Source organism: Micromesistius poutassou (genome assembly GCF_964030765.1).
Source record: "Micromesistius poutassou genome assembly, chromosome: 14".
Lineage (NCBI taxonomy): Eukaryota > Metazoa > Chordata > Actinopteri > Gadiformes > Gadidae > Micromesistius > Micromesistius poutassou.
Window position 1 is genome coordinate 5,813,587 of NC_140284.1, and position 24,984 is coordinate 5,838,570.

A 24,984-nucleotide genomic window follows, 5' to 3' on the forward strand; every position below is an offset into this window, starting at 1 on the left:
AAATACACACCACTTCCTACTGAACTCTGCGGGTTCAGATTGTAACACAAGTGGCTGAAGCATGGCTACAGATGGGAGGGGGAGGAGGTTAGCTTTCCCTGTGTGCTTGCATGTGTGTGTGTGTGCTTGCATGTATGTGTGTGTGTGTGTGCATGTGTGCGCTGAGCGCAGTCTGTATGTGCGACTTGCATGCAAGCACATCCCTCTCTCTTTCTCTCTCCCTCCCTCCCTCCCTCTCCCCTTGTGTTGTCTCCTAGGCAACCCCAGACTTGGGCAGAGGCAGCGGGGAAATGGCAGCAGAGTAGGAGAAACTGCAGCGGAAATACATTTGGCTGCATCGCCCTGACTGTAAGCACTCAGAATCATTCTGCCTGCCAGTGACATGCTGCTGAAGAAGTCTAAAAATACAGGAGCCATAGGGTGTACCAGCTAGTTCCCCAGGGGCCAGTTGTAATTGTAGTATAAACCACTTACTTTCAGCTTTGGACAAAGTGCAGAGGTTGGAGTCGATCAAAGCCAGCTGAAAATGCTGCAGAGACGGGGAGAGTCAAGAAGTTGCATTTGGTCAGCACGCAACATTTGAATGCATACATTGCAGCATATACGGCCAAAAACAGAGACGAGAGCATTATCGAATCCAAGACACAATGATACAACTGAAGTTACAACTCTGCGGTCCGACCAGCAGCAATGCTTTCTGATCATGAGGAATACATTCACTGTTCTCCCCGGGTGTTGTGCGCCTAACTACACGCCCGTGTCAATGACCTCGTTGACTGTAACACGAGGACTCTGGGGGAGATGGGTTTAGACGAGCGTTGATGCACTGCTTGTCTTCACCCGCCCCCCCAACCCACCCACCCCCCAGCTCTCCTTCGTATGATGCCTCGACGTCGAGGACATGAATAGAGGCTCTCTCTCGTCGGCAGGCATGACAACAGGGTTGCTGGGGTGGGCAGATGTCTGCCCATGCTTAGCTAGGCTCCTAAGCGATCATGAGCAGCCAAGCTATTATTCGGTGCAGTGGGAGTACATTTCCTTCTGCATATCCTCTATAGCTCTGATATACCAGAAAATGTCTGCCAAAGTTAAGGTGACATCTGTACCTGAAATGTTTACCAAGGGCGAATGTATTCTCCAGGCAGGGACCCCGCTGGTTCTTTGCATACTAAAGCAGTGTAGGGAGTAGGGACCGGTGCTTTGAGATCAAAGACACGCCGTTACCACTAGAGATGCTTCTTGCCTACTACGGATGCACAAGCACCTGTGCCACCGCAGCAGTGGTTTGACTGTGACCTGGTGCCTGAGCCTGGTATTATACTGAGTGGAAGTCATGCGTCAAGGTGACATGGAACATAGCAGGTCCAGAGTGCACAGCGTTAGTAATGCAGTCCAACAGCGTCACACACTTGGTGCTGCCTATTCCATGTATCTAGGTCATTAAAACACAGACACGCATTGGTTGATAATAAAAAAAAAATCGGTTACATTTTTGAACTCATTAGCTGAACTCATTAGGCCAATATCAATGCCTGCAATCTAGGCCAGGTAGAGGAGACTTCTAATCTCTTTCCAACACAAAAGGACACACAAAGCTAAAGAGGAGCTGCCAGCCTCCCAGAAGGGACAGCGTTCATAGTCCCGTCAGACAGATTAAGATCACGAGTGCTCCAGTGGGCTCTTCAACCGCACGCATCAGTCAACCACAGGTCTGTATGCTTGCACGTGCACAGGCGCACACCTGGGTGAATCTTCAGAAACCCACTTTTTCTCTTTTTTTAATGCAGCCAGGAGCCACTATAGATCAGATATACCACCACAGATGCCACCACAAAGCAAATAACCGAGTCAAGGAAATGCTCATTTAACATATACACACACACACACACACACACACAGCTACCTTACCTTGTGAGATGGCAATCACACTGCTACTACAGCACTGCATCTTCCATTAGCTTTCTCTTCCCTGTCTCTTCCCCTACCCTTCCTTTCCTTCCTTCCCCTCTCCCACTCTCTGTACCAGCGGCCGGATAATGCAGCAGGATTGGCAGCTTAGCATTCCACCTCCTCTCCGTCTGTCTCGCCTCCCTCGTGCGAGCTCCCTCTCCCCCTCCTCTCTCGGTGTCACTGATTACTATTCAGCAGACGGCTGCAGTGGAGAGTGCCGAGCGATGACACACAATACCTCAAAGCAGGAACAGGCAGGCGCACAGCAGCTTCTCTCCCTTGCTCCCTTTCCCTCCCTCACTCACTCACTTCCTCCAACTCTCCCTACGCCTGAACTCCCTCCATCTCCCCTCATCTCAGAGATGAAAGCTCTTCTTAAGACTGTGCAGCTTGGAGCGAACACACACACACACACACACACACACACACACACACACACACACACACACACACACACACACACACACACACACACACACACACACACACACACACACACACACACACACGTGTGTATGAATGTGTATATGGTGTCGCACATTGCAAAACCCTATTACTATACAATAAGAGCAAATATATGTCTGATGGAATCCCAGTGACTTTCGTTTCAGTAAAAGGTTTTAGTTAGTGACATTTTTTTATCTTCTCTTTAAAATGCCATCCCATAATGTCCCTCTTTTCAACAGGTACATCCTTTGCGGAGGAATGAGTTGAAAAGCTAAGCAAAATTCCTTTTCCTTCCTCCAACATCTCTCACCACCTCCCCCCACCTGACGTTCTCTTCTGTTTTAACCTTACACCGCCCCTCATTATATTTCAATTCTCTGAAGATTACTAGGGCGATGGCGTGTGTGTGCAGGGCTTGGCAGGGACCAACAACTGAACAGGAGGTATATGTCAAACTGCGGACATGCATCACACCTCTACACATTGCTTTAGCCTAGACACTCCACCAAGGCAGCTGAGCAACAAATCCAAGGCCAAAAAACACCAGCAGACATTGCAATAGCCTTTCACTAGGATCCCTCTGGTATAAAACAATCTACATGGCTTGACTAAAGGCTTAGATACATTTTATGAATGGCCAGGGAATTATCTCTTGAGAACCAAAGCCCAGGATCAGGTAGCAGTCTCTCCTTAAAAAGCAACCTGGACTCAGACAACAATGGATCCATAGGCTTCTGTCTGAGGGCTCTCCGTTACCACCCGATCATGTATGGCTTAGGGGTGGACAACAGAGCTGGCTTAGGCCTCCAATGAAGACCAGACAGACAGGAGATCCAGCAGCCTTTGTTGTGCATGGAGACGCCTAAGGTCACGTCTTTTCAGGAGGATTCAGGGGGAGAGCATGCAGGTGATATCATTCTGCTGGAAGTCCTTATCTTGTGAGACAATAGGAGGGAGTAGAATAGAGACCCAACCTAGCTTGATAACAGCTCCTTGAGGTGAGGCAAGTTCACTCGCACGTTCTAGATGGAAATTATGATCCCAGGCATAATTTGAGTTCAGCGGCTTCATATACCAATCTAGGACTGTTTATATATGGAGTGTAGGACTGTTGGCCAGGCTCACCTAGAACCTGGGAGTACGGGATTCAGTGTACGGAATACCTGTATAATACAAGACATACCTTCAGGCTCGACTCATAGTCCGTGTTGACTTTGAACATGAGGCCCAGTCTTAGATGGATTTCCTTGGACCTGGAGAAACCAGGGTCTATGTACAGGACCTCTTGGAAGGACTTGATTGCCCTGCAATGGAGAGACAGAGGAGAGGGAATACTGAATTACAGTTAAAAAGACAACGAACAACCAATTCAAACATGGTAGAATCAAACAAGGAAAGCAGGAGTTAATAGTGAAAAGAAGCATTGAGTGGAGAAAGAGTGACAAGTAGATATAAATACAGAAAGTCATGTAATAATGTGATACAATGTATCTACCCAAGTGAATGCTTGTCATTCAATTATCTTAAATGTACAAGCATTATCATTGGCCAGTGATCACTTTTCAGTTTTCTGGTTGATTTACAGCGGCAGTGGTCCCAAGATAGTGTACACAAATGAATTGGAGCTGAGGCTGCATTACCAACACAAACCATGTTTAAGAGCACATGAAAATAAAGTCAGTATTCATCAAGTCACCTGGGGCAATTCAGTCTGACCACAGAAAACCATGAAATACATTTACACGTTTGACACTGCTAGCTGTGAGTAAAAGCCATGGTGTGGAACAATCAGCACATTTGCTTGTGTGTTGGACAAATATGAAACTCTTGTAACCACTGAAACGCATCCAATGCTCATGTTGGCAACAACCGAAACAGTGATAGTTTCAAACCTGAGAGCTGGAGATAATTTAAGGTTGTTAATTTCAAAATGTAAATGCATTAAGGCTTGTGCCAATTGTACAATTGGCTTGACTTGTGGTTTTAGGAGCTTACAACTGCAACTGCAATCTAAAAAATGGAATACTTTCAATTGGAATTCTACCACAAACAAATGTTTAAGCCTGAATTGGATGATTATCTCTGGCTTACAACAGGTATTGGAAACTAATGAGGGCTGGGATTGAGAGGAGGCAAGGGAGAGCAGGGCAGTGCGAAAACCCCATTACATTTATATAGAATGCAAAGACCTCATCTATCCTGCAAATGCAAATAGAGGACAATGAAAATGTAGGGTATCACTCACATCGTCTCCACCAAAAGGTATTGCCTCCCACAATAGCTTCATGAGCAACTTGCAAGTTTGCATACCCAGTTAATTTGTGTTCAGGGAAAGTATGTAGCAAATACATTTTACAACAATTAGTTTTTGGTTGTCATTAGACAACAAAAACTAGCAGAGCCAAAGAGCTAACTTGAACTAGGCACAAATTCTAATAATAACTTATTATTATTATTTGATTACTTTAGTGTGGTACAGTACCAGGAACGGTTATGTCCAGTGAGTATCAGCACAACACCTAGAGGAAGCAAAGATGGGCCCTCTGCTGCCTTGGCCAAACACAGTGTCAGGATTCCCACTCAGCTTGTCTGCAGTGACCCGGGTTCCATTTCCCCCTTCTCCCTGCTTATCGGGTCCCTCCCTCCAACCCCTGTATGTCTGCTCTTCTACCCAGTTTCATTCTCTTCCTATCCAGCAGAATGTAGAGTAGCTGCATTGGGACTCCAGCGCCTCTACTGTTGATAAGATGGATTATGACAGCAAGCATAATGCACGTTCCAGCCAGCAGGGAATTCAACGTCATTTTCTTGTCCCTGGGGATACATCCAGACAGTACAAGTGTTGACTGAAAGACCTGACCAGAAGGACAACCCGGCTCTGCCTTCTAGGCTACTTTTTCCTTAGAGTGGATACATGATGACCCAACCCTGAAAAGAACCAAATGTCTAAATGGGATCAAGGGCTAACCATGCTCATAATGTAGTCTGAGACAAATGACAAATTAAAAATACTAGCTCAGTTGCTTTCGGGGCCATGCAACACGCAGCAAGGTACCTCACGATACAGAGAGACTCGTCAATGGCAACATTTCTGGACAGCTAGTGCTGCGCCAGGAGTTTTCTCGGCCCAGAACTAAAGCCAGAGCAGCTGAGCTGCAGCCCCGTGAACAGTCAACGTCTGACAGCTCAGCATTCCTCCCTGCCGCCCGCTCTGCTCTGGGTGACGTAAGTTGCCCTAGAGAAACCAAGATGACCTGCTTCCCGGCCCGCCTCTGCGCTTTCCTCCCCGCCCCTTCTCGGAGCACAAAACTTTCCAGCCCAGACAGAGGAGGACATGTGAGCTTAGCGCAGCAACAGCGATGAAGGCCAGGGTTAAGGGGACAAACGGAGATGGCAGAGGGGTGGAAGCTTTGGTTGTTTGGGTGTTTGGGGGGGAAGGCGACATAGAGAAGGGTAGTGGAGGCAGGAAGCCGAAGTCGCTCAATGTGAAATCAAAAATTATTTGTGCAGCATATTTCAATTTGCAAATCAAAATGTAATTTTGTAACTTGCAAAGTCAATGCTATAACAGCTTTATATTTGTTGATCATTGGAGATTTTCCTTTTTGGAAAAAGGCAATGAATGCAATGTATATTCGAAAAGAATGTATACATTGCTATGCCGTAGGCAGGCGAGTCTCGCTGCATATTGCAGTGGTTTCCAACCACAATAGGAGCACTCATTCCCAAAGCGTATTCCTCTAGAGAAACTAAGCCAAGATAGGTAGGGGCGGGGCCTACCTTCTCCATCCTGCCTGGGCCTCTGCTGAGGGGCACTGCTCTGGCCTAGACAGGGAGACAGGGCACCTAGAGCGGTCAACAGCAACAAAAGCTGCAGAAATCTTGCACCACAACAAGACAGCATGGCAAACGCATTTAAAACATGGATTGGCATAGTCCAAACTCTGTTTTCCCCAAGGACCACAGCAGGACACATCTAGACTGCTTAACCATAATAGGCTGGGATCGAGAACTTCTTAAAAGGCCTAGATTTTCTTGCCAGAGACAAGAGTTATAGCTGCTGTGAGTTGCACACCGCCAGGCAGGATCTCCATCTACGGCCTGCAGAGTGCAGTCAAAAACCAGACCAATATTGCCAGGATTTTTGATAAACGCACAGAAAAACACACCCTGAATGACTTCACCACAACAACTCCTTCATTCCAGAGGAAGAGTTCAAACAAGGACTACACTGAACCCAGAGCTGTATGCAGCAGTGAAATTGTCTCTGTGGGAAGGTGTGTGTTTGAGTCTTGTTTTTCGGGGGGGGGAGGGGGGAGCAGTAACATTTGCAAATGTCCTTGACTTTTGGGCGACTATGTTAGCAAATCGATGCCGTCAAGGATGCGCAATGAGCAAAGACATTGATCTTCTCTTCAGTTATCCATCTAGAAAGGAAATGTTATTTTCATACTCAAACTTTATCTCCGCTTCATGTATCCAAATCATAATAGGCATGTCTCAGGAAGGACGCAATGCATGATGTGTACTTCAGAGATGATGCAAATAAAGAAATAAGACCATGGAAATATTAAATAAATAAAAGTGTCTATCCAAGCACTAATCATTTAGTCTAATGGGCACAAATAAAGCGATAAAACAATGTTTCAGATAAATGTACTCACCATTGAAATGCATTGTAATGGAAGTAAACCATTCCAAGGCCATATAAAAAGGCTGCATTCTGCAAGAGAAAAAAGTATAAAATGTGTTATGAGCAGAACAGTAAAATTCAAGACATTGGTTGTGCACAAAAGTAAAAAAAATGTTGTCACGTTGAATGCATTAAACTAGGATTGCAACGATTGAACAACTTCAAGGGTGACTTTGACTCTTTCGATTCAGAAACACCAAAATTGACCAGATGTTGGCAGGTTGTTTCGTAAACATGAACAAACCCTGATAAATGGTCCTATCACACAGATCGCTCTTCTCTTCATTTGACGAGCAGTGATGCACCACGGCCCGCCCAGCAGCCAATTTTTTTTTCGAGGCCTAAAAACGTGATGAGCCTCAAGAGGATGCAGTTCAGCACAGAGGCGGTGTACCATCAGGAAAGCCCTCATGTGCTCAGCCGCTTTCTTTGGATGTCACATCACACTTTTTGACCCACCGAAGACAAGACACGGTTCTGTGCGATTGGCACCACAATAACTTAACAAGTGTGACTATGCATGTTTATGAAACACATTATCACCAATAATCATAATCACTTGTTGGACTGCTACCTTAAGATTTACTTTTCATTAGTGCTTATTTTCCACTGACAAGTCTCCCAAATGCCGCAAGGTCAGGATCATGACCCCTCGCCTGCCATGTGAAAACAATGGAATGGGTCCTAAACAAGGTCCAACCACATCTCAACTGAAGATGCCAGTCACTTGTTATGCAAAGTCCAATGGAATCATACCTGTGGCCACTACAACGGTACATACAGGTATACGAGACAGCGTTGTCATCAAGAAACAATTGCTACATCTGGCTGCTTTAGTAGTGACAAACAAGCTGACCATCAGCTATAAAAGGCAGGTGACAATTACCGTAATTAAACTTAGAAACAGCCAACATTAAATTACATAGTGGTATATATTTGTTGCCATATCTCCCACCCCTACTTCATGGAAACGTCATAAAAATATACTGCAATTGTTTGGTTTTTGCAGGCGCACACATGCTAAATGCTTTCTCAAAATAAAACTTATTTTGGCAAATGATACTGGACACCAGAAGAGACGATTACGATGGTTTGATCACCCAGACCGTCTTCGAAGCCCTTACATACTCTAGCTACCTAATCAGAGACTTTAAGACTATAAGTACGTCTTTTAAACATTGAACTTGCACAAATACTTGATTGAATCAACAGATATTCTGTTGATATTAACTATTGGAATTTCACTCATGGTTGGAATTTCGTTCAGCTTAAGGTGTGTGGGAGTGTGTGTGGATGATGGCTGGTTTAGGCAGCCTCACCTGGTGGAGTTTGATTGGACTCTGGGGCTGGGTGAGACTGCACACCTGTTGCACATTGAGTCATCAGTGTGCACAGGTTAAACCAGCCGTCCACACACAGGCTGTTTCCCAATGTGAAGGCTGCAGCCTTCACGGTAGAGATGAGACAAGAGTGCTGAATAGCGCTTGTAGCATTCAGTTTGAAACACATTTGGAACAGTGCTTGTCGGCGTGCTATGCCATAGCATCCTTAAAAGTGTGGCTATTGAGTATGCTTCCTTCACATTGGGAAACAGTCACACTCGAGGGATCATCTGCATGGCAGCGGAGCACTCTTGCCATGTTCATCAACACAACTTTAACAATAGACCGGATTTAACACCGCCAGCCTGTGTCCTTTATGTTTGGAGGAGCCAATACAAGTCCCCTCGGTGGAGTGTGGTAGCCACCTAGGTGGCGTGTGGTAATGCACTTTACTACAAGGTTCTAATAAACTTCTAGCTTTCAACTCATCCTATGACTGAGTTTTTTGGTAGGTGTTGCATCCATAATCTGCACCCACTCCCTGCACATTGTCTCCGTTCAGCCAACTGATGTGTACGCATCCGGGCAGCAATAAATGTCATAGGGTCCTCCAGCAAAAATCTATGGAAGAATGGCGCTAATTTCCTATAGCTTTAATTTCCTATAAAGCCACAGCATTGTAGGCTAGACAATGCGATGCATGCTACAATGACATATCACCAGCAGCTCAGCCTTTACGGTTACTTGTATTATAAAAAATAATTTCCAGAATAATACTGCAAGAATACGCCGGTGAAGTGACTGTATGAAAAATTGCCCAAGCTTAAAGGCAAACTGATAAAGACTTCCTGATCTAAAGCGTAGAAAGTGCTGAGAGTCATTAAGCAAGAGAGTTGCAGCACAAACACCTAATATGTGGTGGGGGAAGTGCTTCGCTTTCTCACATGCATTTACAAAACGTATTCATTGTTTGTACAATACATTTTTAATATAGGTCCATCCTTAGAGGTTAGACCAGATAGTGCTGGTAGAGGTGTTTGAGGGCCAATAGGCCCTCAATCCCCTGGATGGTGACTCCAGTGCAAGAGCACTGCCTTTCAAATCACACCGAGTTTCATTCATCACCAATGGTAGTGTATGAGCTATATAATATACACTCACTATGTAAAGAGCTTTGAATGCAATTAAAAGCAAAGTAAAAAAAGTGCTAAATAAATTATATAGAAATAAACTTAAACAGAAGTAGTGGAAATTGTTCTTTAGACCCATCCATATCCAATCAACTCAGTTTAACTTCAAACATTTTTGTTTTGAAGTCCTGTATGTACATACCCGCTGAATAGATTAATACTGACTACTTGGCACAGTGCAATGCACTTAAGATCACAGGTGTGATGTAAATCGCAGTGGACATAGAGAAAAGGGTGTGCAGACTAAGAAGATGCACATTGAAAAAGCAAAAATGTTGCTTCTGGTGTCTAAATATGAGTGGAAGGCAATTTGACCGTTTCTCACTTTGCTAAATCACGGCTGAGAGGACGCCTTTTCCTGGGCCGCGTTTCTTTTCCCCCTTTGGCAATATCTCCTTGCTAGAGTCCTACCGAAATCAATGTATCCACTCTTGTCATGGTTACTCAGCACGCATGGGAGATGGCTATATACCCGGCCCCTCTGCAGCCCTGAATCCCAGTGAAGCCCTGTCAGGAAGTGTCACAGTCAAACTGCAGCCTCATGTCAAAAACTCAGCAAAACCAGCCCGGCCCCACACAAAGAGAGGGCAACTCACCATGGATGAAGGATTTTAATCAAATCTAGTCCCTCATGTTAAAAAATTTTTTTTAAATAGTTGCAGTGCTGGTCAATCTTGTCGCTCAATATCTATATCCAACCTCAATATAAAAAAAAAAGATATTATACTAGAACAATAAACATTGAAGGGGCAAAATATTGAATTACAAACATTACCAACATTTTACCAATTCAGTCTCCAAAGAAGAGTTTAAATTCATGGACACAAATTCTAGCATAGCCAGTGTATGCATGCTTCTCATTGTATCAAATTATGTTGAACCTATCTTAAATATGATACCTGTGCTGCTGAATGCACTGACATGTTCATACAGTAGACTCCATTCATACTTACTCCTTCACTACGCTATAAAGACCTAGTATGAACCCATCTCGTTTCATTGACAGACAAAACAATATTACCAATATTGTCACATTACCAAAACCACACAGCAGGAAATATTTATGGATTAGATCAAATTTTCCAACGATTAGGAATTCATCATTGAGCTGATGAGGTGAGCAAGAGCGAGCAGTAATCAGTTATTGTTTCTCCAGATAATTCAACATTAACCTCTGAATAAAGAAGTACATTTTAAGTAGTACAAAATATGGCATCCAATTCCCTTGCTGTAGGTGGCTAGTCTTTAACACTTAGGTAAAATAGAAATTTCCAACTCCACACATCCTTAGCGTCAATTATAGGTGGGGTCGGGTACCGAATTCTGTACTTTTAAAGGTTAAAGTTTGATTGTGCAACTGGTGGGCGAGAACATATGCTTCAATGTACATTAAGAGATAAAGAGAGAGCGGGACTACATCGCAACTCGTTTAGCAGAAAAACAGACTTCTAAAAGCTGTTGAATGATTCATGTTTGATAGCCCCGCAGCTAACGTTTTCACGGCTGCAGCCAGTGCCAAAGAAGTTAAACAATCCGTGGAGGACGAAACTGAGGAATCTGCAAAATCATCAATATCTTCAGGAAATGAATGATAGTTGGATATGTCGAAAATAACCTAGCTTTTTTCACTGTGATTGTTGATGTAAGCCTACCGTTTTGGGGTATTTTGACTTTGTTTACACTCGAGGAGCTTTTATTGACAGGTCAGTCAGTTCCACTCTGAACCCGCCCTGGTGTGACCGTTTGAGCCCCAGAGGTTACACACTTCACCCTGGCGCAGAAAACGTTACCCTGCCGGAGTCACTCGCCGCTAAGCCTACTCGATTTTGTGCTTCAGAGTCACACACTACAGCGTTTTCCAGCTATGGTGATGGACAGGAGCTTGTAGGGATAGGTTTGGGAGAGGAGAGGGGTGGGGGGGCTATTTTGTATGCCGTGTAAAGTGTTCTTAATAAATAACCATGTTGAAATTGAGAGGTTTTTGCTTATTTTTTTACAACTGAAACAGAGTGAAGTAAAAAAAAAAAAAGGGTACCAGTACCGAATTCCAGCTCCCAGTATCGGTTCAAAACGTTACCCAACCCTTATTACAAAAACCTTTCAACCTGAAATACAGAGAGCCTCAATTCACAGAGACAAGACCAATGTTTAGCCAACCCAAGCCAGCAAGTATTAAGACAAACAGCCCAGACATTAGTTACCAACAATTAAGAGTTTTGTATGATGAAAATCAACTAATTTCCTCTACTTCAAAAGGCCAATAGAACACAGGCTTACCTTCCAGTAGTCGGTCTGTAAACTGTAGTACCTCTGGTATGCAGATAATGCTGAAAAAAAGAATAAGAAAAAAAATTAAAAAGGTTGTGTAGGCCTACCTTTAATAATGAATATTGATTTGTCAAATAGAGGTTAGTCATAGGAATATACAGTGCATTGAGAGAGAGAGAGAAAATAATCACCTTTTGGATAGTCCTCCAGTAAAAGGTTGAAATGGCCTAGCTGACAGAACATTTCAGGGTCCACTTTCCCCTCGGCTTTCAGGATGATAGCATCATAGCAGCTGACAGCCTTAAAATCAACCATGAAGAGAAGAAAGAAATGGATATCATTGGAATATTACAAATCGTGGAGTGACAATCCAACTGTTCACACATATTTCAAGGAGGACTTTTCTTATAGACTTGGGCATGTGTGTGGAGCATGTTTTATCAAGAGTACATTCTAAACTAGATTGAACTGCAGAGCCGAAAGAAGCCAGTCAGAAGTAGTGTGTTTTATTTTGTCTTGTAGGGTGCGTGCTCCGAGCTCACTGAAGTATCACCTTCAGTTAGTACGTTAGATGTTCCACCATGTTTGAGAGATGGCTGAAACAAATTAGATCCTAATAGAATCTTTGTATAAATATAATAGAGCATTGTATAAACTATTGTTACTTGATCACCTTATGTTGGCCGCAAAGAGATGCAACATGTCATTATATTACCAAATATAGAACCTGCAAAGGCACCTTACAATCATGTTGAGGTTAGTGAGGTTTAGTTGATAATAGACAAATTTCTGGTAAGAACAACCTTTGTATTTAGTCATTTTAACCTCATTAAACCAAGTACAGAGTTACAAGAAAATAAAGTAAGTAAAATGTAATAGACCAATAACAAGGTTATTCTTTATAGCCATTTCAGTTTATAGACATAATGTTGCCAATTATCTAGGCATTGTAGAGTTCAAATCATACAAAATGAGCCCTCTAAAAGCAAGTAACTCCCCACGGTTTAGAACTGCCAGATCTAGGTAATAGCAGAGTCCAACGATTAGGAAAAAATGTAGATCATGAGAATGTAATTCAGCTAAACGTACACACGAACACACATCTAGCAACTGTGCAACAGCTACAGACTATGAAGTAGTGTTTGGCACCTAGGCTATGTGTAACATTTGCCTTGTGGTCGATCACACGTAATACAAAATAGAACCAGTCCCCCTTAAAATGGAACGTACTGCCGCACAACTTTGGATGTTACACGAATGCGGACAAGTTCCTTTACTGAACAGAAACCATATAACGTTTATCTACTTGTCAATGCAGAGACGGCTCCAACAACTGAACGTCCTCGAGGGACTGAACGCAATATGTCACACATCACTCCCAAAAAAACACTAGTACACACATAAGGACATACCTCCTAAATAATATGCAGGACTACCAATTACAATCGTTTAGTATTGCTCTGCAAGTACGCTCCAACAATGAAATATAACACGAAGAAAACGAAAAGCCACATGTTGATGACATACAAATTTGACTATACATGGGTAGCCTAATGGTACATAAGATTGCATTGACTTCTTGAAGTGTGTGCTTATGTTTGCAATAACTACTATGGGTCTACTATCACATGTACACGTCTCATTTGGCGGAGCTTGTCGCCACACCAAAATGAGTCGCCTAAATAGAAATGTCGAACTGTGCGCAGGCTTATTAGCTTAGCTGATGATGATGCTAGCTAGCTAACGTTTGCAGAGTATTTTCCTCCCACCCCGCCATCTTGGGCCGAGCCAAGCAGCCATTATTTTGTAAGCCAAACTATAAGCGTTTAATTGCATCGTCGACATGTTTCGCGTTCAGGTGATGAAAATATATCGGCGAGTTACGGGTCGAGGGACGCGCTTTTTAGCCAGTTGCCACATGCTACATGGTGGGCTGACGCACAGCTTAAACTCTGGCCACCGTATTGTTGCAGGAGTGGATGGGACAGATGGCTTGGCCAAATACAAACACTTCTACGGCAATGTCATTTGTCTCCTTTCAAAATGGAAGAAGATAAATAGACTCCGTTTATCCTCTCAATCCTGTACAGTGACCGGGTTCGCGAACATGCATTTCGTTCACTTTTGAACACATCGGTGAACCGTTCAAATAAACGACTTTGTAGCAGCTGCAACGAGCAGAGGTTCTCCTCGGGATATTTGTATGAAAGCGACTGTCACTACACGCAATATAGATGTTTGCTTCATAGTAGCGGACACACACGTTGATACAATGTTGTAACACTACTATTACTGTACCCAGTGGTTCCAACTGGCAGATCCATACATCTGGGTATTTTTATGTGTTTTACATGATATGGATGATGGTTTTTGGACATTTACACCGATTCATAATAATTATGTGGTGTATATGCCTTATTCATACCGGCCAGTAGTACCTGAAGCGTTCTTGACCAAACCAAACGCATTAATTCATAGTATAGGCCATGAAACCAAACAGTTTTACGGCAACAGAGATCAGTCTGATTCAGCATTAAAGTTGTGTTATAAGTGTTGGTGCAAATCGGGTCCAACCCACTAGCTAGCTTTGGGTTGAGGTCTGTGCCACTTGTTCCAGGTGGGATATGCACAATTCAATGGAGATAACGGAGAGAGACTCTTATCCTATTCTGTGCATACCTTTAACAACAAGGCCTTCGTTCTGGCGCCATCTTCATGAAGCCCCTGAAATCCAAACAGTGAACTGCAAGTAGAGAACAGACAACAGAGGCGGTTCCGTATTACTTAGCGCTATTGGTGTTGTTTCCCCAACTGCTCGAGAAAAAACGAAAGGGTGAAAAATAACCTATTGGGTCTTTTCACGTTATGTATTACTTGCCTGTCAATTGCGGCCAAGCTTTCTCTCTCTTGCGTTGTTAGCTTTGGAAAGTCCTCCTCGATTTCATTCGCTTTTCCAGACGCCATTTTCTTTTCCTCATCACCAGCAGCGCCGAGACTCCGAGCAGCAGCAGAGGCAGCCGCGCTGAGCGACACTCCGCACGATTTCATGGAAAGGAAACGGACAATCCGCCGACCAACTCCGCCAAAATGCAATAACGAAGGTGCGAAACCTTATCCAGAAGCAAATGGGGCGTAGCGTATTTGTTGCAAAATCCTCAAGGAAACGACCCTTTAAAGTTATATTCCACACACCTCATTGTACACCAAAATAGGCCGTGTATTCCAATCCCAGAATATGCATGAAGTTGATGCAATGTGGGTTTTACTAAAGGATGCTATTTGATAAAAATCGCAAACTTCCCCAACCACCAGCTCAAAGTTGTTGTAATTGTGTCACACAGGCAAACGCACGCCGCCACCTTCGGCACGCCTCTTTCTCCCACAGCCAATGGTCGACGTTCGGTTTGGTCACGTGACGGGCTTGTCTCGAGTGTCTCACGCACACTTACGAGTACGCGTACGTACACACCCAAAGCAGTACCGAGGAAGACTCGCCTCAGACCCTTCGATTGGTTTCTTGTGCTGTATTATGATTACGTAAGTGTGCTTCAAAGTTACCCATTGGTCGAGATAACTGTCCGTTGCCATTTAGAGTTTTACGGGCGGCTTGGCGGACCTGTCACTGCTGCTATATTTGCAATTGCAGCGTCCCAATTCAATATAAACTTGAAAGTGTGTACAATGTTACGTGTTGTCGACGATCGAAACACTTTCTAACCGTTGATGTATAATAACATTATTACATAGCAGTAGTAGTCATGATCTACGTGTTTTAAAGACCTACCTACTCAATCTCTCTCTCTCTCTCTCTCTCTCTCTCTCTCTCTCTCTCTCTCTCTCTCTCTCTCTCTCTCTCTCTCTCTCTCGCCCTCTCTCGCTCTTTCTCTTTCTCTCTCTATCTATATATTTATTATTATATGGGCTGGTCAATATATCTCACTTTATAATAGGCCTGCAAACCTAATTTTAAACACATGGACAAATAATGTTTGAATGCTACCATATAAATGCTGAAGGCCTGACGTACCCCTAGTGGCATTTGACTGGCAAAATGCATGTAAATGACGCCGTGCGTTGTGCAGTCCTCCGGTGCCAGTGGGGGCAACGGAGGACAGTGCGCTGTCACACCACCGCGGATCACTGGATATACCAAAATGGCGAGCCGCGAGAAGGGCAAGTATATGAGCCTAATAATAACTAATTCTATATCGCACAGGGCGTTTGCGATGACAGTTCGCTAACCTTAGGAAAAGTAGATGTATTACTGATTTGTCTAAAAATCGGTGTTATCTGAGTCACTTTGACTCTCCTACCACCGTGCTCTCGCATTAGACCATCCCTTTCCGAGCGATAGTTTTAATTTCGTTCTAGTTATTGTTAACTAGTTAGGCCTCGGAGTAGCCAATAGGTTTTCCACTATTGTTCCTTTTTGTAGGTCAAACACAGAAATATAGCACACAATAGCTATGATGTCTCATCATCATCCTTTATGGTAGTCATCCAAAACCATATTAATCTGATCGGAAAGTTCAAAGGGACGTTTAGGGCTCATACAAAGAACCAACGCAGAGAACTCTGAAGCTGTGTGGTACAAACATGGCTGGAATGGGATACGCAATTAAATAGGACCAGGTTTTTTGCCCTTACCGTGGCCTACCACAATCAATGGTGCGAAAAATACAGATATATTGCTTACTATTTAAGTAATATAGTACCATAGAGTCTTGCGCAGTCAAAATTTTCAAAATTTATCACAGTAGGCCTATCTATAATCCAGAATACAGCAAAGACTTGGATGGATAATATAGCCTACCCACATATACTACACAAATACTGTTGTTGATTATGGAAAACCGCAAAATGTTCCTGCCTCGGGGTGGGCAAAGTCACTCAGGACTGGCATTCAGTTTCCTGGCTCTCTCTGACTCTTCCCCACTGAATACGGTTATGGAACCTGGACATGATACACGAGGAGTCTAGTATGATTCAACGAGAGACCCACATCTTTGATGACGCCAACATACTGACATGGCACAGCTGTACACCTGTGTACTGTATTTCAATCAATTTCTTAGGTTTCTATGACTGGGATGGGATAACCTCATAAGAGAGGTTTTATTTGGCCACTATTCGTTGTGACTGTTGGGATTCAATTGATTAAGATTAAAGGCACATAGCAGATAGATATCTTTCTCTTAAAATAAATTATAAATAGCTCTATTTTCATATTTGGCCAGTAACCTGGATCTCCGAGTCGCTCCGCTCTGCAGTAAACAGAATTTGTTTTTCCTGTGTCCCGTTCCCACATTTTCCAATCAGGAAAGAGTACTCCCCAAAGAAGTGGTCCTCTCTGCATGTTTAAGAGCAGGCAGAAGGATTTCAGTGTTGACTGTGGTTGATGGCAGAACAGGTGAAACTACCAAATCCAGCGCTTCAGCCAAGCGAGAGAAAAAATGGCTGAAAAAAAGAAGGCTGACAGGAGTCATGCAAGACCCACATTTATATCTGTGTGGCCGTCAATTGGTGGAAAACAATATGATGATGACGTGGTGATGAGGAGGGAGGGGAGTTCTAAATGCAAAAAGGGACATGCAGTTTGCAAAAAGGGCAACACCGCTTACATTGGCTTTAACTAATTAGTATGTGATTGGCCGGTGTCAGGTGAGAGCTCAACCAGTTGGCCGCTCCCACAATCTCTGCTATTGGCTGTATACAGAACGGGCCCGAACCGAAAAAAATAATGTTATTCAACTTTGTACGCAACCACTATGTACAAAGTCTGGTGCTAATAACTCCCTTTGTATGACGACTAATGAAATTCTATGTTTTTATTCCTAGATCTCGAAGAAGAAATTTACGACAAAGTCGTAGATCTGACAGAGTATGCCAAACGTCAACGATGGTGGAACCGTGTCTTTGGAAAAAACAGTGGCCCCATAGCTGCGAAATATTCAGTTGCCACTCAGATTGCCTTAGGTGGAGCTAGTGGATGGTAAATTGGATATGTGCAGAAGCATTGTTTTCCCACTATTTGATCAATTGTTCCAACACATTGTGGGTGCTGCTCGATATAATATTATATAATAATATATATAATATTAACCTTCATAATACATAACTGTGTTGTATTAGGTGTGCAGGATATCTCTGTCAGAAGGTTGGAAAGGTTGCTGCTACAGCAGTAGGAGGAGGTCTTCTTTTGTTGCAGGTATTCGGCCACAAGACTCAAACACATACTTTAGCAATATTTATTTCCTCACTGTTATTATTCCCAATCACATTTATGTCTGCCTTCTACAGATTGCCAATAATACGGGATACATTCAAGTAGACTGGAAGCGAGTAGAGAAGGACGTCGACAAAGCCAAAAGACAGTTAAAGAAGAATACAGACAAAGCTGTGCCAGAACTTAACACATTTGTTGAGAAGGTATTTTTTTTGTATCTGCCCTACAGCCATTTTTGGTCATGCAAATTGAATAATTATGCAACAAAACTTGAAACTTTTTTTGGATACCACCCCAGCTTCTGTGTCAATGAAATCAGTAACCTTGATTACTCTATTGTAAACAATCAATAGACAACCTTAAATTTAAAATAAATAACTATATATAATGAATACCTCTAGAGCTTATGTTGTCCTACAGGTTCTGTCCCATCCCTCCTTTAATTGATTCATCCCTTGTTGATGCTTATATATTAAATATTTGGTAATATCACTTCTTAGATACTGGGCAATAACAAAAAATCATATTCAGCTTGGATTGTGATTACTTATTCTGAGACACCTAGTACAGACAGTATTAAGTTGTCAACTTGTTTATTTTTCTTCTCCACAGTCCACCGATTTTGTGAAGAAAAACATTGTTGTCACCAGCGGTTTCGTCGGGGGATTCCTTCTGGGCCTGGCGTCCTAAGAGCTGTCCATCTACCTTAGTGCCCAAGAAATGCAATATGGCTGTTCCATGGTCTGACAGCAAGCAACCATCGTCAGAACACCATGTAGTTCTGTGCTCCTACGTTAGCTGCATGTCCCTTTGAATCATCTCAAGCATCTACTCTGCAATATGGAATAATGAATAATCAACATCAAACAACATCAAAACATCAACAACATCAAAAAATAATGTACACTCCATCATATCACAATATCTACACTAGTTGTGAAGGGCAAGGCCATGGTGCAGAATCGAACTGAACATCAGTTAAAACATTTGTTGTCATGGTAAATCTAAATATACCACATGGAGATTTCATCAGCATTTACCTCAAACTCCAAAGACAATCACTTTTCAAATTAAACAAATGGCACAAATATATAAAAGCGAATTATATATGAACAGAGGAAACAAACCCATATGTTATTCAGTGGCCATATGTAAACACCCTGTTCATTTCTGACAAGACATTTCATCATCCATGTTTCTTCCACCATTCTTGTTAAGAATATAGTGTCTATTTAAGTGCAATAATTTTTTTAAGTAGCTATCATATTTACTGCTGTTTTGACCTAAAGAACTATGAAGCTGCAATTGTCCCACTGGTATTCCAGAAATGTCAGTGTTATAATGGACATAAAAATCACTATTAGGTTGTGTCAAAGTAAGAAATTGAATGATGTATTCCCTTTACGAGAGCTATATTAAGTTTCATACATATTATATATTGAATAATATGTAGGCCTTTGGTTATATTTGCCTATAAGGCCAGCCTGATTTATTATCAGTAGGTCATATTGCCTCAATGCTATGCTTCACGTGTTGAAGGTTGAAAGTGTATTTTGTAGAACATGAATGAAATAATTAAAGTTTCCAATGTACGATTCTGTAGTTCTTGCAGAAATATTATTGACGTTTTTCATATCATTGAGCCTATGTTTTTGTTGCGTTATCAAGCTAAGATCTAGTCACGTTCTTTAGATGAATTCAAATCAATTTTCATAATTCCATACCCTTGGAACATTATTGACCAATCCTGATCAAATAATAAAGCTGTGGTATAAGTAGTATGGTTAAAATATAAAGACTGCATATTAAGTAAGTATAATAAGTAAGTTCATGGGTTTCTTAGAAATGTCTTGTGTTAGCATCCCAATGTAGCTGAACAAAGCTACCACCCCCACATAGTTTAGTTGGGCTTTTTAAGGGGCTTTTTAAATGTCAGTCCAAACCCCTTAACCTTTTCAATCTTGGATTAGTAGTAGGAAGGAGAGATTTCAGAAGTCCCAACAATTTGACTCTGCTAATGGGTTACCTACTTTTGGGGTTTGAGAAGCATGGAATTGGATGGGTGTTGTTGGCTGGCCAGAAGATGCAACCAAAGTAATCTTTCTTCCCCTTAAGGAGAGGGAAACATTGTTCCCTTATGGTTGGCCTTGAAAACCAGATGAACTATATTGTTCCATGAAGATACTCTCTTTCCCCGATTCTATTAACACACATGCTCAATGTTACTACTCCTGAAGATTCCTCATCCCAGTTGTATAAATGGTTGTGTGTGTGTGTGTGTGTGTGTGTGGCTGCAAGTGTGTTTTTTTGTCCTTTTGTGTTGTCCTGATGCCTTTCATTAAATGTCAGCCATAAAAGTTGATGTTCAGCCGCCATCTAAAGGCAAGTCAGTTCTTCCCCAGGAAATATAAACAACTCCCGACCTTCAACTCAAATCACTCACTGTATCTCTGTTTCCCTCGGCCTGTTCTGTCAACTCAGCCATTTCAACCTTTTACTGGAGGCTGGAGGACTATCCAAAGGAGTAGTCTCTCTCTCTCTGGTTCTGGATGGTTACTGGTCGCACGGTGCTCCAGATGTAGCCTACAGAACGTCCCGGAGGACGCTATACTGGACAACTGCAACGTACGCCCTCCAGAATCCCAATATGTCAAATGACCTGAGTCAAGTGTTGCTAACATCCATCCAAAACCAGCTAACGCATTGACATATAATGGTCGGATGCCTAATTGAACAACATCACAGGTTGTCATCCAACTTAAATCCCTCAGTTGTTCTTGATTAGTGTTATAGTGTTTTATTTGATTTATTTGATTTGATTCGTGTTTTATTAGTGTCCCATGACATGCCACCAGGTGTTCAATCCACTGGGTAGGCTGCTAAACTGATCTATCCAGCACACATCTAAGTGGACATGCCCACCTGTGATGTCATAAGGGGCAGATTTCCAAAACAGCTTGTAACGGCTAATCACACCACACCTGGTGGCATGTCATGGGACCTTTAATGTTTAGATTTTTTTCTCAAATCGAAAATGCTCATGGTATTAGGTCTTATTTGGCTTGATGTCCTTTATAAAAACTATTTGGGGATTTAGGTTTAGGGTTATTTCTTTCTAACCCTAGCCATATTCACCCTCTCCCTTATCCCTAGTCATAATAATAATAATAATAATAATAATAATAATCCATAAATAAATTCATTGATACATTTATTAAGAATAATTAATGAACAAACAAAACGAGAAGACATTCATTCATAATGTCATGCTAGGTAGGCTACATGTATCTAGCGGTGCTCACAGCCCGGCCTTGTCCCGCTCCACCTCTGGACCTAGTCCAACTGATTGGGCTTCATGCTAGCCAATCAACCCAGTTATGGTCAGGGCTATGATAAGGTTGAGGGGTTAAGGTTCGGTTTAGGTGTTATGGTTATGGCTATGGCAAAGGTTACGGTTATGTTAAGGTTTAGTGGTTACGGTTATGGTTTGGGTGATGATGGCTAGGTAGTAGAACCAAGCATCCACCTCTTCTACCAAGTTGTATGAGCGAGTTGGAACTGAGCCGGGGATGCGGCTGGACCTAGAGGTGGAGCTGGAATAGGCCAAGCTCCACCCATTGGCTCTGCAGTGAGCAGCCTCTCACATGCTGTTTCTATTGCTTGCATTAAATATATCTGACCACTAAGGGGCAGTGAGAGTTAAGAAAATCAGCGTCTGGCACTAGAACAGCAAGAGCCAATGACCCAAAAATCGTGGTCTCTGCTTCTAACGTGAAAGAATGTCTTCTACTTATGATCTTAAGTAGGACTATAGTACTATGGTAGTACTATAGTACTATGGTAGTACTAGGCATTGCTAAACCTGCTGGCAGATGAGAATCCATCTCAGGCTTCAGTAGGCAAACACAAGCTCCATCCTGAAGACTATGTGATTGTGTGCGTCCACCTTGGACCCACTTCTAAGCCCCTAGGGCCCAGGTAAGGGCATAGACCTCATTTCAACTTGGGAGGAGAGGCGGAGTGGGGACATCAATAATAAAACCAACGTAGACCTATGTATAATATTCTGCTGTAACCAACACACAGCCAGTAGTAGCTCAAAATATATATTAATGAAGTATGAAGCACCACATCCACAAATGCGGCACCAATCGTAACACCAATCATATATGCTACGGTTCAGACCACTGAGCACGAATTTTCCGTTCCTCAATTTAATCACATATTCCTCATTGAATACGTTGGCTTTGAAACCTTGTTAAAATTCCTTTGCTCACTCGTGAGTCTGAATCCCTGTAATCAAACGGAGCAAATGGTTGAGCACCGTTTGGAATTTGAATGCGTCTCCTTGGTTTTTCTTGAAACCTTTTGATGTTCTTACTGACCTATGTTATGAATACCCTGCCTTGAAAAAAGTAAGAAACACTCAAGTTATAAGTGTTGGTTGTTCCCAAGTGTTACTTTGTTCCGCCCCAGTGACGCAGTTTGCCCTGTGTTCAGGTTACTGAACTGGCACTCCTCGAGTACCATCCCAGTCCCGAACCATCGCCTGTCTCCCCGACTCCCCGTCCTGTGTCTGTGTTCTCCTGTGTTGGGTTTGAATAATTAATCGTAATTACAATGAAGAAATGTATAATACATCAAATGCAATGAAACCAAACTTTACGGAGGTTGGGCATTCTTAAAATACTACCCAACATGGCAACCCTAATAGGTCGCATTATTTTACATTGACAGCCAAGTCAATAACATGTGCATCTTCTCATCAGGAGTGAGTGAGTGAGTGAGTGAGTGAGTGAGTGAGTGAGTGAGTGTGTGTGTGTGTGTGTGTGTGTGTGTGTGTGTGTGTGTGTGTGTGTGTGTGTGTGTGTGTGCGTGCGTGTGAGACAGAGAGAGAGAGAGAGACTACAGGAGACGGTGTCTGTGGGTCTTAGTGTTAGTGTAAGTGCAGTTTATAAATAAAGTGATAAATAAAGTGATACTCAAAATTATTAACAACAGCGTAAACTCCAATTCATACTTTGCGGTCACGTGACTACCTTGGATACCTGGAGGGCAACAAACGCTGGCAAAATGGCGACGAACAACGGCCAACCAGGGGAATTGCAGCCTGGTTGGCCGATACAGATTTCCGATACTTAAATAAATCAACTATTTAGACAATTTGTCACAAAATGTTAAAATTAGATACGAAGAGAAGATAAACACACTCGGAACTTGTGATCCATACACAGCACCCGCTGATGTAGGTTATTCATTGCTTTGAAGCTGGCAGACACTACCAGACTTGGAGTTTGGAGATATTTACATTTATCTCATTGAGAATCCGTCACCTTATACCGCACAACAATTGAAAGCCTACGGATGGGTTAACAACGCTGTCGTATGGGAGGTGAAAAACAGGAATATCTTCATAATCAAAGCAAAGGTGAATGTTACTATTCCACCATCCACTATGAAATGTCCCCTTTTGTCCGCGATTACATAGCCAATGTGGTCTTATTATAGCCCGATCATTCACTAAAATACACATAGAAAGATTAAAGCATCCAGCATATGATTTCAACAATGTGTGAGGGCAGGGATGATCGCACAGTTGCTGTTACAGAAGGCTGCGTGATTTAATCTGCACAGTGGAATGAGCGCTGGGCAGAGATGTTCGCGCATTTCAGAAGCAGGGAGATTCCGTACAAAAATAAATGTCTAATTTGTCAGTTTGCCATGTGTATGCCTGGCACAAATGCTCCCGTTGAACTTGTCTTTCCATCATGGGGGTATTTGGACTGAGAGGAACCTAAGGACCGTTCGTGTGGTAAAACTTGCGACGTCCTGATTATGTTACTAGGTTTCGTTGCTGGAGTTCTTGCCCGCCAGCCAGTGGTTGTGACGTCATGTGCAAAGTATGAATACCCGAGAACCTCTCACAACACAGAAAGAGAGGAGGGTTTAGCGGACACAATGGGCATCGCGTAGCGCACCCTCTTCCAGAAATGGGAGTTTGAGTCAGAGGCGCCTGGTGAGTCTTCCCGCCAGCAGAGGGGGGAATGTTTGTTGAGGAAATTCTGCAGGGTGGGGGAGAGATGGGTGTAGCCCTGGGTTTCCACCTCACCGAGCTGGACTAGGATCACTCGCGTATTTTGGGCCAAGGCCTGGTGGAGCCAGTCCTGAAAACACACACACACCCATACAAACAGCCCAAAGTTTTAGAATCTGAAATGGCTTGTTGGTTCAGACAAAATATGCGGCCGAATCGGGCACCACATTGGGCACCTTTACTGGTACCTCTATTGGATGTATTGATCATTTGGTTGTGATACTGGTAATAGGGTGTTCAAGGACCTACCTGCCAGTCAACGCCATCCCCTTCAGGGCTGCTGGGGGAAGAGCCCAGGCTCTCGTGGATCTCCAAGCCCGGAGTGAGCACCACCATCAGTCTCCTGCTCAGCCTCACCTGCTCCTTCACCTGCTCCAACCGGTCTGGAGGACGGGGAACTAGTTAGTAGTGCACAGTAGTAGTGCTAGTAGTACGACTAGCTCCTCCACCCGAAGTTATTTAAATGTAGTAGCAACAGTAGTAGCTGGTAGAAGTAGCAACAGTACTCGCAGTAAACAGGTTATAATGCACCCGTATGCTTGAAACGAAATAGTAATAGGCGCGTACGCAAGGACAAAATGGTATAATAGCAATTGAATCTGAGACAATGAGACAAAATTGCTTACTAGTTAAAGAATGGGTACAACTAGTGAACAACTAGGTTTGTCATTAGTAAGGAAAAAATGCTTGCGTTTCTAATAGAATACTAATAGAATACTTATACTAAATACTAACGTGAGTGGACTAGTAGTAGTACTACAGTTTGAGTAGAAGGATCAGTAGTGTGACGACCC

General features: G+C 42.9%; 2 protein-coding genes across 5 annotated transcripts in view; one reads left to right on the plus strand and one right to left on the minus strand.

The window, feature by feature from the left end:
- kdm6a (lysine (K)-specific demethylase 6A) overlaps positions 1-15,189 on the minus strand; it is a 33,131-nt gene extending 17,942 nt beyond the window's left edge. The window contains exons 1-8 of one of the 4 annotated variants that reach the window (XM_084478560.1): positions 14,749-15,189; positions 14,550-14,613; positions 12,062-12,170; positions 11,880-11,929; positions 7,062-7,120; positions 6,178-6,222; positions 3,581-3,701; positions 475-529 (exon numbers count right to left, since the gene is read on the minus strand). In XM_084478560.1, coding sequence (XP_084334686.1) covers positions 475-529; positions 3,581-3,701; positions 6,178-6,222; positions 7,062-7,120; positions 11,880-11,929; positions 12,062-12,170; positions 14,550-14,613; positions 14,749-14,918 — 673 coding nt within the window. In that variant the 5' untranslated portion in view covers positions 14,919-15,189. Of the gene's footprint in view, positions 1-474; positions 530-3,580; positions 3,702-6,177; positions 6,244-6,566; positions 6,611-7,061; positions 7,121-11,879; positions 11,930-12,061; positions 12,171-14,549; positions 14,614-14,748 lie in introns of those variants that run through there. The other 3 variants (XM_084478559.1, XM_084478561.1, XM_084478562.1) reach the window with 3 other exon arrangements.
- A 786-nt stretch (positions 15,190-15,975) lies between these two features.
- Positions 15,976-19,691, plus strand: fundc1 (FUN14 domain containing 1). The gene is made up of 5 exons (XM_084478116.1): positions 15,976-16,043; positions 17,709-17,862; positions 18,003-18,078; positions 18,171-18,299; positions 18,709-19,691. The coding sequence occupies exons 1-5, from the start codon at positions 16,025-16,027 to the stop codon at positions 18,784-18,786; spliced, it is 456 nt and encodes a 151-aa protein (XP_084334242.1). The 5' UTR covers positions 15,976-16,024; the 3' UTR covers positions 18,787-19,691.
- Positions 19,692-24,984: the final 5,293 nt, after the last annotated feature.

Excerpts from the sequence above, each read along its gene's own strand:
- fundc1 (XM_084478116.1), top strand. Across the intron at positions 18,079-18,170 it reads GAGGTCTTCTTTTGTTGCAG|ATTGCCAATAATACGGGATA; the intron begins GTATTCGGCCAC and ends TGCCTTCTACAG. Across the intron at positions 18,300-18,708 it reads TTAACACATTTGTTGAGAAG|TCCACCGATTTTGTGAAGAA; the intron begins GTATTTTTTTTG and ends TCTTCTCCACAG.